This window comes from Falco biarmicus, chromosome 4, assembly GCF_023638135.1.
Source record: "Falco biarmicus isolate bFalBia1 chromosome 4, bFalBia1.pri, whole genome shotgun sequence".
Classification (NCBI taxonomy): Eukaryota; Metazoa; Chordata; class Aves; order Falconiformes; family Falconidae; genus Falco; species Falco biarmicus.
In genome coordinates, this window is record NC_079291.1 from 97,544,207 (window position 1) to 97,557,135 (window position 12,929).

Here is a 12,929-nt window from a genome sequence, read left to right on the forward strand (position 1 = left end):
ACCGAACACACACGCTCCAGTTCTGAATGTACGCAGGTGTGAAATGCCCTTGTTATCCCACTGGTTTATGTTAGCACAGAAATAACACCGTATTCAGTGGTTTCAGCACTCAGTCAATGGCTCTCCAGCCTGATGGCAGTGAGGGTTCACCAAGACCCAGTGGGGACACAGCCGGGCTCCTGTGGTCCTGCTTGCTGGTGCATGACCAAAGAGCATCAGGTAGCACATCCATCCCATCCCCACCAGTGGGGGAAAGGGATGTAGGAGTGGGATCAATCCCTCTGCAGGTTGCTGAGATGGAGGAGGCAGAGCCATGCCAGCCAAACTTCGCTGGGAGCTGCCAGGGAGATGAGCTGAGGAGCAGGGCTGGAGGGCACCTCTGAAGCTCAACGAGGTGGCTGAAGCAGCATCCAGGAACTGCTTGTTTGGGACTGCCTGCAACCAGCCACACAGGCATTGCTGGCGACGTTGTGAGACGCAGTCAGCACAGCACCAGAAATACATTTCAGAGGTAAAACCACTGTCTCTTCTCCCTAATCCATGAAACTCCTTCCCAGGGTCCAAAAGTCTGGGGACAAACTCTTTCCTCTGAGAAGCAACTTGGACAGCCTGAAATGCAAACCTAACCACTGAAAGCATTTAGCTTCAAGTAACAGTGACAAGCTGGTAATATTTAATACTGTGACAAAAAAAAAAAAAAAAAAAAAAAATTAAAGGAAGGAACAGCTGCAGGCAAGACAATTTCCCTGCCATCCCTGAGCATTTATCCTCTGCAATTTATGTTGACTCAGAGGCCGAAGCTCCCTCTCAGCCTGTGCAAAGGTGTTCACTGCCTCAGGGCATGCTGACACACAGGTTCTCCCATACATCTCTATTCCTCACTTTCTATATTGTTCACGGTTCAAACAAGAGTCTACATTTGGGTAGTAGGAACTCTTCTCTCTCTGCCTCATCAGAGCTGCTAAGCAAGCCCGCTCCCCGCACAGCAGAGCGGAGAAACAGGTAGGCTGGTGACTGACACACACACCTTCCAAAGTCAGAATGAAAAGCAAAAGGATGAAGTCTGCAGAATTCACTTGCCAAGCATCCCACAGTTTTCTGGAAGTCTTGATCAAATCCAGAGTTGCCTATCAGACTGCTGCACAGAGGTATAATCAGGGTCTTTTTTTCCTCCACCGCTGCTGCAAGGTGCAAATATATCATGCACTTCAGACATCTATTCTCCTGCACAATATCAACAGGTGTGCAATGTTTTCATAGTCTTTAGTGTTCCAAAATAGGAGTAATTCTATTAAAGTCAAAGTACACATTGTAATAGAATACTGCTATCTCTTCATTAACAACTTGGTTACTTCTAGCCCACACAGATATCAACAACTTCTGCATGTCCAAAAAGGAAACAAACAAATAATAAACCACAGGTTTTTTTCCTCTTCATAGCATACCTCTGGGAAAAAAGTGTGCTTAGATAAGAAATAGTAAAACATATATGATTGGCCAATGTTGAAAGAGATGCTAATCAGAAGTCATAATCACAGCAAAAGGTCATATTTAATTTGATTGGCTTAGTTTTATGAAAAAAAACTTGGTTAGAAAAACTGTAAACTCAGTCACAGGATGTGATTTTCAAACGCAGCGTGCACATCTTCACAGCAAAAAGACATGGGTTTTCTATTTCAGAAACTGTCTCTCTATGGAAGCTGAGCACACAGCGGACAGCTGTGAATCTGAAAGAGTATTTGAACATGCAAACATCCTCTTTGCGTTAACAGCCAATGACTACATATGGAATAGTTGGGAGGCAGAGGCACATTTTGGAAAAAGTTTTCCTCTTGTATTAAAAAAACTATGTTTCAGTTAAAATTAACAATTTAACTATTTTTAACTTTCATAATCTTGAATTTAGAATGATGGAATCAGTTAAGATGCTGGATAAACATTCTGTAGAGAAACTGAGAATATGGAGTATCCCTTTATCAAAGGATGGCAGGAGAATGAGCTCATTTTACACTTTCAAGGATTTTTGTGCCATATGCTGACAATATTATATTTTAATAATTAATTGTTCATCAAAGGAAAAGATGAAGAACAGGGATGCTAAATTCAAAGTTATTCAAATTGCAAAAATGAATAATGCATGACTTTTATATTAAATACACACTGTATTAAGTAGTCTACATTTCATCCAACTCTGTCTTTCATTTTTAAACATTTTGAACTACAATATGAATAATCAACCAAGGGGAAGCTTATTTAGACAGAGAAATACCTTATTTGAATGCAAACTGGAAGTATCCGACTATGATTAAATTTTGGTTATCAATTAGGGAGGTTTTTTCTGAAGAATTTGGAAAGTCATAGTCAGCTCTAAAACAGAGTATTTCTTGAGGAAAAAGTAGCTTTGCTAATACACAGTTTAAGTAGGGCAGGGTGTACTCGATCTAATTTTTCACGGCTACAAGCAACGCTGTTAAGTTTTCATTAATGAATTCCAAAGATTAAAATAAAAAAAAAAACATATAATTGGATTAAAATGGCTACTAAAATAGATAATCAATTGATTATGCTTTAATAACCTAACACTTCTGAGAACAGATCATTCATTTGTATCGCTTCCATCTAGACGTGTGGTACAGATTTTTAGAAACCAGAGTCACAAAACAGATCGCCATGTGAAACTTAAAGAAAAAAGGACTTAGAAATTCAGCAGTCTGCCTCCCATATCCTTCAAGAGCCTATCGAAACAGTAAATGCCACGAAGTTATGTTCCTAAGAGTTTGAGACATTTTTGAAGATAGGATTTTGAAGTCATGTCACTTTTAAAATTTCAACCTTACATTGGTTATCCTTGTTGGTAAAACTGTAAGGAGAATGATTTGCAAGCTAAGCGACAGCGTTCACCGAATATGGTAGAAATATTTTCTATACATGTACACATATGTGTATATATATAATTCCTACTAAATAAGAAAGAACAAGTTTGGAAATAATATCAAACCTTTCCTCACTGTCTTTTATGACCAGCTCCTATTTCCTATTTTCAGTGCTTTGGAGGGGCACAGAAGCCCAGGAACAGGCTGAGCAGGGTGATGAATTTATAAGGAGGGACAAAGTGGACAAAGCTGAGTATTACATGACCCAGAAGACAACATTTGCTGACAGGTACTAGGAAATAACTGGCAAACAAAAGTAATAAAACGCACTAATGAAAACATGTGTTCACCTGCAAATACCTGTGAAGCACCGCAATCAATGCTGCAAACGGATCCACGAGCCACTTCCTTGCTCTTACGAGTAAACCAGAGCCCTACACCGAAGCGGTCTCTTCTGCTGCTCCTTGTCGCACTCCCATCCCAGCACCCGAATGCAGATGGGCACCCAAGCAAAAAAATAAACATCCAGGAAATCGGAGCCCCAGAGATCAGGACCATAACGACAGGCCCTCGAACTAGAGAGCATTCCTCTGGGAAGCAACAATAAAACGTGCTGCTGCGGCCACCACTCCCGGGCAACACAGAAAAGAGCAGCACCCAAAACATCCACCGAGATGCTCCACTAGCGCAGTACAGCCTGTTTTATCGACAGTTAACAAACAGCATGACTTTGTTTACAGTATCAAGGCTCGTAAAAATGTGTTGACTCTAATATTTCTAAAGGAAAAATTAGGAAGTGTCACAGCTTCATTGTTGACAATTAAGACAATGATTGTGACATTTAAACTACTGAGTGTTCCACAACATTAAAGGAAAGGATTGTATTTTAACGCTTACATTCACAAAACCCCAAATAACAGAGCCAGCTGGTAGCATATTTGATCTTCTGATACAACATTCATGCCTACCTCTTGGTCCCTCTCCCGTAATGGCAATGGGAAAAGTCACACCCAGTACACTCTTTATTTGGGCTGGTAAATCTCCCTAATGTTTTGCATGGGAACAAGGTCCATTTTTTGTACAGCCCAACCTAAAGGTAGAGCAATTACAAGCGTGATTTAAAAAGCTGACTTATTTACACTCTTTATTTGTCAAGGCATCACCACAGATGTGAATTAATACTGAATTGTACATGATAGTTTTCCAAGCAAAGGAAAAAATCAGATCTTAAACCAGATACCAGTAGGGGATCTCCACCAACTACTGCAGTTTTCACAAGCTGATGCCAACAAATATTATATTGCAAGAGCCATCAATTTAATGTTTTGAGTTCAAGGACTGACTTGCTAAAAATATATTCTGTGAAACGCTAGATAAAGATAGACCCAAATTTTTAACCAAATCACTGCAGAGCAAGAAGCTTCTTGAGATATGCAGGTAAACAGCACACAACTATCTGTGATCAAACCCCTTTTTAAACCTAACAGGAACTTAGATTGGAGATCACAAGAAAATAACTATATGCCAAGTCCATTTATATCTCATGGACTGCTTTGGGACTTTCATCATGCTTTTCTGCAAGAAAACAGGAACTTGGCTGCATTGAAAACAATATCTTAAAATGAGATTATTTCCAAAATTAATGTATGTGCAATGCCTGATAGGTGGAAATGTTACCCAGCTACACTTTGAATAACTGAAATCTGCAATACCAATATGAAGAGCTTTGAAAGTCTCCCAAATTTGTTCAACAATGTTACTGCCAATTTCATTTTCACGATGAGCCAAGTCATTCTAAAGCTTCTGCATTCAAACATTTAAAAGGCAAACACACAAAAATAATGAAAAGGACACCATGCCGCACACCCACTGAGCCAGAACTCCCCAGCTAAAGCAGGCTGCACAGCAGAGCCAGGGACCAGACTCACAGCAGTGGTTTTAAAGATGATATTACAAATATAGGATGTTATTTCAACTGAAATGATCAGCAGAGGAATACTTGCTCTGTAAATCCAGCATGAAGAGCAGTTTCTGACAGTCCTCTGTACTTAGGGTAATTCTTGTCATTTATTGTGTAATTATTTTTCTCAATTGTATTTATTTTTTAAAAACCCAGAGCCTCTACTGAACAATATAAGGAACTGTAAGGACGCAGAAAGCACAGCATGGCTGGGAGGAAAGGAATGAGGCAATAACACAGTCCTGCAGATTAATTTAATCTGAGACAACCAGCGAGCAGTACAAAAATCGGGAGGAACGAAGAAAAGACAAGTCTTCTATGAAAAAAAAAAATTAAAGTTAATTGTTTCTATACCAGGTATTGGTCTCGGGCTTAATTTTTCTTACTCCCTCTCTTAAAACAGCTTAGAAGGAAAACGTTTTGCTGGGGAGGAGAGGTCTTAACTTGTTAAAGAAGTGAAAAATAATTCTGAAACTTTAAGGCTTAAGCACTGCTGATGCAGAGCAGCTGCTGCCACTCTAGACTGGGATGAGACTTCCCCAGGTTCTGCAAAACCTAGCCCAAGGCAGAGGAACATGCAGAGGGAAGTCTGGAGGGACACAGAAACAAAGAAATATAGAATCGGCACCAGTAGTAGGTAGAAGAAAAAGAAACTATGACAAGGGGTTTAGAGAAGATGATCCCTGGAGCACACTGGACCCTGGCAGAGGTAGGGGGAAGTGAGGCACAAGCAGCCAGAGCAGCACAGGCCGTTCACGTTTTGCTCCAGCGGCGCCAGAGCAAAGCCGCACATTCTCGGACTTTACCACCCCTCTCTTCTCAGCAAACATCCTCAAAACCCACCAGCAACGCACCCAGCTCCTTCCCCCTGCAGGTGCTTTGTTCACATTCAGCATCAACCTTAATTCTTAACAACTGCAATCTTCTCTTTGTTAATTTGAATTATTTTTGTGTGCAATGTATTAATTCTATGTCAGCTTGCTGGTCTTTACTCGGCCGTGACCAGCACTGCTTTCCGCAGAGCTGGCAGGTGAAGGAGCAGAGATTTCCAACACTTCCATCATTTATTCTTTTAAATGTCACAGAGCCCTGCAGTTAGGCACAGAGCTGCCCTATATAAAGGTGTGAACTTATCACCTCTGCTCTTATATTCATTTCCCACCTCCCTCCTCCTCCCCTTTGCTCCACAGTAATCGTGTCCTGGCCCCTTTCACATGGCTACTCTGGCTGTGAACACAAGAACAGATCAGAAAACAAAAGAATATATCCAGATCACCCCTGAGGAAAAAGAACTGCTCCTCCACATTTCCTTCTCAGTTTAACACATCATGCTGCGATCCCTTTGATGGCCTTCCTTGTTCCAAATTGGGCTGCTGCTTTCGCAAAGTTTTACTTTAAAAGATGAGGTCCCACGGTATCACATCTCACCCTCACCCCTATCCCCTGCCTTTCTTCTCTACAATCCCTGGATATTTGGTGCAGAAAACAAACAGCTTGTCAGGTGGTGTTATGGTTAAAGTTAAAAACAAAAGAAAAAACCTGTCATGCTGCTAATGGTGTTTTCTTATTATGCCTTCTGGTGTGATAGATCCACAGGGTAACTAACACTGTCTGGATTGCTTCTTTTTCAGTGCTGATTTATTTTAACAGGTTATTTGCTGCCTTTTTGCCTAGGACAACTGGAGAGATGCGCAACATATTTATCCTCTATCCTTTTTCATTATTAAAGCAATTCTCCCACTGTATTTTGGCATGGTCTCCCCATCAGCCCCTGAAACTTTGGTGGTCACCACCAACTTGCCTGAACACCTCTCGACCATCTCGAGGGAGACCCAAGATCACACTCTGCTCCATGCTAAGTTTAAGTTATGGCGTTTTAATAATACAAAGGCAGAAGAAAAAAGCAAGTTTTTTCCCCAAACTCCCTTTTAAATAAACAAAGGTTCCTCTCTTCCACTCACCCCACCCCGTGTTCGCAAACAAGCAACAGATGCCATTGATTCACTTTGTACCTAAGCTTTTGATCTGGCTGCACTTTGATTTTCAGTGCTCACTTTTGACAAGGAAGGGAATAAGAGCCCCATTTTTGTGACATTAATAGATGCTTTTCTGCTGTGGTAATTTATTTGTGCTCTGCTAATAATTTTCTGCTGATTTGTGTAGATTCTTGGTGACAGACACAGGGAACAGGACAAAATGACAAAACATGGTTTCCATCACCCTGAAAGATTTTCCAGGGGCCTGGGGTTTGCTGCTCCCTCTGACAACCATCTGCTTGCATGGTAGAACGGGACCGTGCAGAGCACCTGCAGCCAGGCTGGGAGAGGGCGAACGCTGCGCAGCCTCGGGCGCTGCCCTCAGGACTGACATCAGGGAAGGAGACTCATTTTATTGCCTTTCAGGCAGCTAGTAAGAACAAGGAAAAGGCATCTCTAAGTGGCTTACATACAAAAGGGTACTAAAAAGGGCAAGTCAAAGACAGCAGAGATGGGAAAAAGCAGTGTTTCTGTGCAATAGTTCCATCCTGCTAGGTACTCCTCTGAGATCTTGCTGAGGCATGTGGCAGACAAAAGCTTTAGTAGCCATTTTAATGCAAATCAACTGTCTAAGACATAACCTGGCGTTTCATGTTCCCCTGTTCCCACAAGGGCACAATCAATCTCTCTGAGGCCCTGGGAGCCTCCTCAGTCCTTGCACAAGAACAGCTCTGCCCTCCTGCTCCTCAGCATCATGAGGAAGGATGAGGAGCAGAGAGGGGCTCAGGGCTGGGCACCCAGCCGAGCACCTCAGCAGCACAACGGAGGCAGAAAACTCTGATTTGCAGCACCACATGCAGTGGAAGTGCAGCCAGGCACTAGTGATTTTATTACTTTACCTAATGATCCAACTTCAAATAAGGATGTGCATCATGGCACCAGCACCCGCATTGCCGGAGACCTTCCCCATCAGCTTTCGTGGTGAGAAGAGCATTTGAAGAAGAGCTAAAAAAGAGCCCCAGCGGTCAGAGCTGGAAGCCACTGGCAAGTCAGCATCTGAAAATTCCTATCACACCTGCTGGTACTCCATCCCTTCTGCAGAGAGGGGGCTGCACGCTCCCAGCTGTCAGTCCCCAGCAGGCTCCGTGGCAGACGCACGCTTGCCGTGTGCTTTATGGCAGGGAAAGCAGGAGTGAGAATAGCAGGCACCTCGCTGGCGGGAGGTGTGACAAAATCCTTGGCAGAGCACAAAACTGAAAGCAATTTTAAAATCAGCAACAGGCATCTGACAGCTCTGAAAAGAGCCTCCTCGGCATTCGTGTGCCTTTACAATGCACTGTGAGGGCAGATGCGGGAGCTGGGGAGCGTCGACGTGATGGGAACATGCTGTTCGGCAGGAAGATGCGGGGCAAACCCGAGAGCATTATCATTGATCCAAACATTGCGAGGCAGTTTGGTACATCACTGGTTTTCCTTCCAGCTAAGAAACTTTATATGGCTGCTCATGTAAAATTAAGCTTAATGTGGCATTAAGATTCTACAAAATTATGCCTGGAGAATGAGGAAACAAAGTGAACTCTGAGTAGCAACTGAGTCTGTATTGATTTTTATGTGTCCATTTCTCTATCATTGTTACTAAGCTGATGACACTGTGAAGGGCACAATTATTTATGTTCCATCAAATTAGTATGTAATTCAAATCCCTGACGAAACCTCAAGCAAAAATTGCTTTCACTTTCACAGAAAGTCCTCCTGACACTTCAGTTGTTCACTTATCCCTGGAAGGGCACTGTGAGAATCCAAGAATTTCACAGAAAAAATGAAAAGCTATACAAGAATGGTTAAAAACGAGCTCACTACTCACCAGTACCACCCCCGCATATAGCTGAGGGTCACTGTGTGTGTCACCATTATGGGGACAGACCAGTGTGGGTGCCCTACACAGCACGGTGCAGAGCGCAGCCCTCATACAGGACCAGGCCTTCTAGTACCACCACAAGGCAAATGAAGATATGAGGGTGATGCTGTGATGATGTTTGTGTGGGTGAGCAATTTCCTCTTTGACAACTGAATAATTGAGAGGAAGGAGTGACTGTCCAGCATGACTCAGGAAGGATGCTCTGCCAGTTGGAGGGAGAGGGACACAGAAAACCAGGGAAATCTTCCTTAAATAGGCATGCTGAGATGAGGCACATGAGAGGAGCAAAGCTGAGGGGCTGGTGATCACTCCAGCCAGCAGACAATATACAAACGTGGTCTAGCGTAAAAGCAAGCTAGTTATCTCAACAGTCATATGTGTTCTTGGTTTCTAATATTATAGGCGACTTTGTATTGTGATGACCACCTAAAACCAACATGGGCATGAAAGTGTTATAAAATGCAAAGAAATTTGAGGTTTCAATTTTGCCTTTCTCCAGCTTCTTTTGTTGGATATCCCTGCTTGATCCTACCACTCTATCCAACAAGCACAAGAGTTTTCCACTGTATTTCAGCCAAAAAGTCCACGTTGCCTTAGGGTTCCAGTTGAATGCAAATGGAAGGCAGGAAGAACCTTTTCAGATAAATTCATAAAAATGTGCTTGTGTAAGATGTAAGTAAATTACACCAAGAAAAGAAATGAGTGTCTGGAATAAAAGCTCACATCTTTACTATTATTCCATATAATAACATTAAAAGAGAGATATGATGTGAGAATTCTTCACTGAAGCGTTCCATCAATGTTTAAGAGAACAATTTCTTTGAACTACTTTGCAGGAGGAAATTCCCTTCCTCTAGCCGCCAAAAGAACCTTAGAAAAGGCCTTTAATCAGGGCCTTTGAAACAGGAAGGAAAGCGAGATTTTCCTCTTTTTCTTCCTTAATGTTTTGAAAAGGAAACAAGCTATTGAAATATATCAAGTGATTTCCTTTACTTGAAACACTACCAGCCTTCTGTGCATTGTGAGCAAAACAAAAATAAATGCCTTTTATCCACCCAGATTTTGCTGCGGGTAGGCAGCACCAAGACAGACTAATCATTATGTGGTCAGGCAATCACAACCTTGGGACCGTGTCACATCCTACCGAAACAATTATTTTGGGGAATGGAATAACACACTTAGGAGACACCGGTGTGATTATCCACTAGTGGCTATTTTGGCTGCAGCAGCGAGGAGCAAGAGAGGGAGCAGAATAAAAAGCACTGTCATGCTTGCAGGGGGTAGAGAGTCTTGAAATAGAAGGCAGGTAGAAAACAAAGCTAGAAAAAGATCCTGGTCCAGTTAGATGGCAGCTTGACTTCCTTGTCAAATTGCATAGCCACTGAAAAATCCTTGCAGCCCAAGTGGTCCTCGCTTTATTTTTGCTAGCCAGTTTTGTTCCCCAGTGGGTGGTAGATAATAACGTCTATTTTTGTGGAAAACACCACAGTTTTTCAGCACAGTGTGTTTTTATTTCACAGCAGAACCCTGCAATTTATAAACAGCAAAACCTACGGAAAATTCTCTAAATGAAGGACTTTATGGTATGTTATCTTTTAACCCCTATGTTTAATTTTCTTTGGATTTACTGGTGTTCCCAGTTGCAATGTTAAATGACTCTGAAAGTAAAGCAATTAATACAAAATCCTATTTCTTTTAATCTAACACTGTCAACTAGTTTTAGGTTTGCAGTCAAGAGAAAAAAAAAGTTTGTTAAGCTCTACAGCACTAGCTAATATCTAAAGACAATCCTCAGAAAAGGTGCAAAGATGTTTTATCACAGCACTATAGATGGGACGGAGATTTATTATAGTACCTAGCTCCATTCCAGCAGATGCCATTTGAATTACAATGAGATTATTAAAACTTTACAAATCATTATATTAAAACCTGACAAGAGTACTTTGGGAACTGGAGCATCTTGATGTCACTGCTAATGATGCATTACCCATGATAAGGTTTCAGGAAAATTCCTAAGGAAAAATTGGTTATAAAAGTATTAAATATATTAATATTTATTTCAGTACCTGCTATAAGTTCAAGGATAATAGGTTTATATGCATCAGAACAGCTGAATGATCGTATTTATGTCAGTGTTAGAAAGATGTTCATCTGCTGCAAAGTTTAATTAATTTTCATAGATAGTTAATTTTCTGTTTCATTATCAGCTCCCTAAATTTGAAAGACAAATAATTTATAAACAAATAGAAACTTCAGAGAGGAGTATTTTTAGAGCAAACAGAAGATAAATAGCAGGACTGAAGCATCAACGCTGCCTTCGAAGTACTAATATGAATGATATATTGCAGTAGGTTTTGATTGATAACTTATGCATTCTAGAGCACTGGCTGAAAAGAAACAAATCGTTTACTGTTAACCCCAAACCATTTTCAGGTAACAAATGACTTCGATCTTTACCAATCAAATAATGGCTGTGATGCCCTTAAACATCAGTGAATGGGGAACATACAGGCTCGCTGCGTCCTTCCAGGGGTGACCTGGTCCCTTAAGGACAATATTCCTGCCCTTCTCCCCTTTCCAGCAAGAAGAAAGTTTAAGCAGGTACTTACCATGATGTACAACGCCCTTCAACCCATGGATAATGGGATCCAGTGCAGGATTGTCCCTCTGACTGACCTACATGCAAAGGATACAGGATTGGTTACATCTATTCTGTCATCAGGCAGAACAGTCTCAGCTTAATCTTCTAGAGAGAAAAAAAAAAAAGATGTTATCTAACAAGCTGCTTAGTTCTCACATTCTCAATGGCTCCTCACCAAATGCCAAAGATACATGGTGTAATAAAATAAAGTAAGGAAGGTTAAATCAAAAGAAAGCGTCCTCTGAATTCATTAAAACATTAGCCATATTATCAGCCCAGCAAAGCCTAAAAACCAGAGTGCTGAATTTTTCTCCATCTACGTCTGCTTTCACAGAGGAAAACTGCTGTGATAAACAGAAGTTATCTCAGACCAGTTCATCCCTTACTGATAGGGGAATAAATCTGGTGCTGCCACTGAAATCAGTGAAGCTGGACCTCTTTTAGCCATAATGGAGTTAGGTCTTGGCATCTCTTTGCTATTCATATTTTTACACTTATTTAATTTAGTGTCACTTGGACAAGGGAGAGAGAAAAAAGCTTTGTGAGAGGATCTAGAAGAAATCTCTGATTTTTGATGATGTAATTGCTGGCACTGCCACACCAAAAACTCGTTTCCTGCAGTATTTCTTCTATCACACAGCGATCACCCGTGTCCTCTGCAACGGTGAGACCTAGCACCAGAGAGAGGCGGCAAAGGCAGCAGGAGGGATTAACCCTGTTGAGCTCCACAACTTACAAATTAAACCCATCACTTCAGTCACTTACTTGTAACACAGCCAAGGAATTTACAACCAATAATGCAATTTTTTTTTTAACCTTTTGCCTCCTTCAGAGGTATTAAAGGAATAACTCACAATTTCTGTGAACATGTTCTATTATTTAAGATACTTTCCAATTTACTTTTGGGAAATAAAATACTGGCATGCACCTCATCCACATGGTCTATTTCTCTTTTTTTTTTTTTGCCACCGGTCAGCATCAGAAGCCTGTGCCGTGTTGATCATTTTTGGATGGACTGCTGCCAATGGCAAACAAATTGAATGCAAAAAGAGCTCCTCTGTACTTTATTGCCTGCCCATGACCTCAATGTCATCAGGGAAGACAAAGTTTAATCATTTTATGGCCACGTATTAACATATGAGGAAAGGAGCGGAGATAAAAGAAGAAATCCATGAGACAGGACATCGCGCCCAGCGGGGAGCACACTGTTGCGTAAAGCACAGCACCAGCTTGGAGTGCACTCTTAGGAAAAGGACATCACTGACCACAGCACATCCAAAAAATGCTTTATTGTAAAAAAAAATCATGACTTTTAATGGCCTGAGGAGAAAAATAGGACTCACTGCCCAAGTTTCAAAAGAACAAGCATGTCTCTTCTTGTCCTTCCTCCCCATGACTAATTAGGAATCTTAGAAACCTCATTATCTTCTTAGCTAACTGCATTGAAAAAAACCACAACAAGCCACCTTTCATTTTTGTGTTTATTGGGCCTTTTAACTACTACACTGTGTTCAGGACGCATTTTCGTGCTCTTGTCTAGAGACAAAATGTTTTTTTTTAG

The 12,929-nt window shown here is 41.4% G+C and overlaps 1 protein-coding gene across 1 annotated transcript in view; it reads right to left on the bottom strand.

Annotated features, from left to right (window-relative positions):
- Positions 1 to 12,929, bottom strand: part of PTPRG (protein tyrosine phosphatase receptor type G) — a 408,497-nt gene that overhangs the window by 101,268 nt on the left and 294,300 nt on the right. The window contains exon 6 of the mRNA XM_056334994.1: positions 11,337 to 11,403. Coding sequence (XP_056190969.1) covers positions 11,337 to 11,403 — 67 coding nt within the window. The remainder of the gene's footprint in view (positions 1 to 11,336; positions 11,404 to 12,929) is intronic.